This window comes from Austrofundulus limnaeus, unplaced genomic scaffold (genome assembly GCF_001266775.1).
Source record: "Austrofundulus limnaeus strain Quisiro unplaced genomic scaffold, Austrofundulus_limnaeus-1.0 Scaffold2058, whole genome shotgun sequence".
Taxonomy (NCBI): Eukaryota; Metazoa; Chordata; class Actinopteri; order Cyprinodontiformes; family Rivulidae; genus Austrofundulus; species Austrofundulus limnaeus.
The window spans coordinates 11,048-12,426 of NW_013954460.1; the positions used below are offsets into that span (position 1 = coordinate 11,048).

At 42.5% G+C, this 1,379-nt stretch overlaps 1 protein-coding gene across 1 annotated transcript in view; it reads left to right on the forward strand.

The window, feature by feature from the left end:
- Positions 1-693: 693 nt before the first annotated feature.
- Positions 694-1,379, forward strand: part of LOC106536966 (uncharacterized) — a gene marked incomplete at its 3' end in the record, with an annotated part of 11,121 nt that continues 10,435 nt past the window's right edge. The window contains 1 exon segment of the mRNA XM_014034328.1: positions 694-958. Within this exon segment, the coding sequence (XP_013889782.1) occupies positions 868-958 (91 nt within the window).

Sequence of the window (1,379 nt, forward strand, 5' to 3'; positions counted from 1 at the left end):
TCTGTGTGGGTGGACTTACGATATACGCCAGTTTAGAAGAAGAAGCTCTTGGAGGAGAGACGAAACGTTTCATTAGAGAAGAACCCGTACAGAACTATGCAAGTTTTTTCATTTTGATTTTTTACCTGGATTACTGAGATGCATCAGGACACCATGTAGGTAATGAAAATGGCCTAAAAAAACGTCCCCACTAGATAGTAAAAACACGTTCACACACACGCACATTCTGTCCTCCCTTTTTATTTTATTTTTTTCTGTCATATTTGCTGACGTCGCATTGAATCCTGGGCTATCCTCTGCCGGGAAGGATACTCAGATGCAGCCTTCACTTTAGAGATTTTGTGGACTTCGTTCATCAACCGCAACACAAGACCTCCAGAAAGAATAAAAAGATACAAACCTAATATATGCAGCTGATCGATGGAAACCGCGTCCTGTTCCGTCTGTTCCTGATCAGCAGATCTAAAATCCTCCGACGTTTCTTCCTGCTCTACTTCAGCCTGGTGTCTCCACATCTCAGCAACAGTTACCGACATGTCACAGCTCGGTTTAACTCTGCATGAAGCGACAGGACCCAGCAGTCGAGAAATGGCTGTCGTTAGCTCGTTCATTGCCTGTCTGCTGCGGACGTGCAAGTAGAACATCACTTCCGTCAGGGGCTGGCCTTCAAAATAAGAGCTTCGAGCTCTTATTTTGAAGGCCAGCCAGTAAACTGAAGTCTTTCAGCACCGCAGTTGGTCGCCATTGTTTTGTAGCTACGAGCTAACCGTGTTTCATGTGAGCTGCTGGTCAGACGGGTTTTATGCTGAGCTGTAACACTGGGTTAGTGCTGGGCGGGAGCTAACAGATGAAGAGACAGCAGCCTGGATGGAGAGGATTTTAGATCTGCTGATCAGGAACAGACAGAAAAACAAACCAGATCCTGTTTACAGTGTCAGCGATCAGCTGCATTTATCAGGTTTGTGCGTTTTAAATGAATTTCTGTTGAATGTGAYGATGTTAGCAGCAGTTTTCTGGTAGCTAAAATGGAACAGCTTCTCAATGGCTCTCTGTGCTAATAGCTTAGCTGCTAACAGATCAGCTCTGTTGTAACGCCCCGGAAGGGAAATAAATCAGACTTTTATTTTGAAATATCCGCTACAGACAAAGGATGTTCGTGAAAATGACATTAATATTGCGTGGTCACATTTAGTTAAAATATCTGCATACTTCCATGCGTGGCTGTGTGATATCCTGAAGCTAAATTAAAGTAGTAGGCTAACTCGTTATTGTGAATTTCTTGATAAAAAAAGAAAGAAAGAAAGAAAGAAAGAAAGAAAGAAAGAAAGAAAGAAAGAAAGAAAGAGATACTTTGGTAAAAGTTAAAGTCTCCTTTAGGA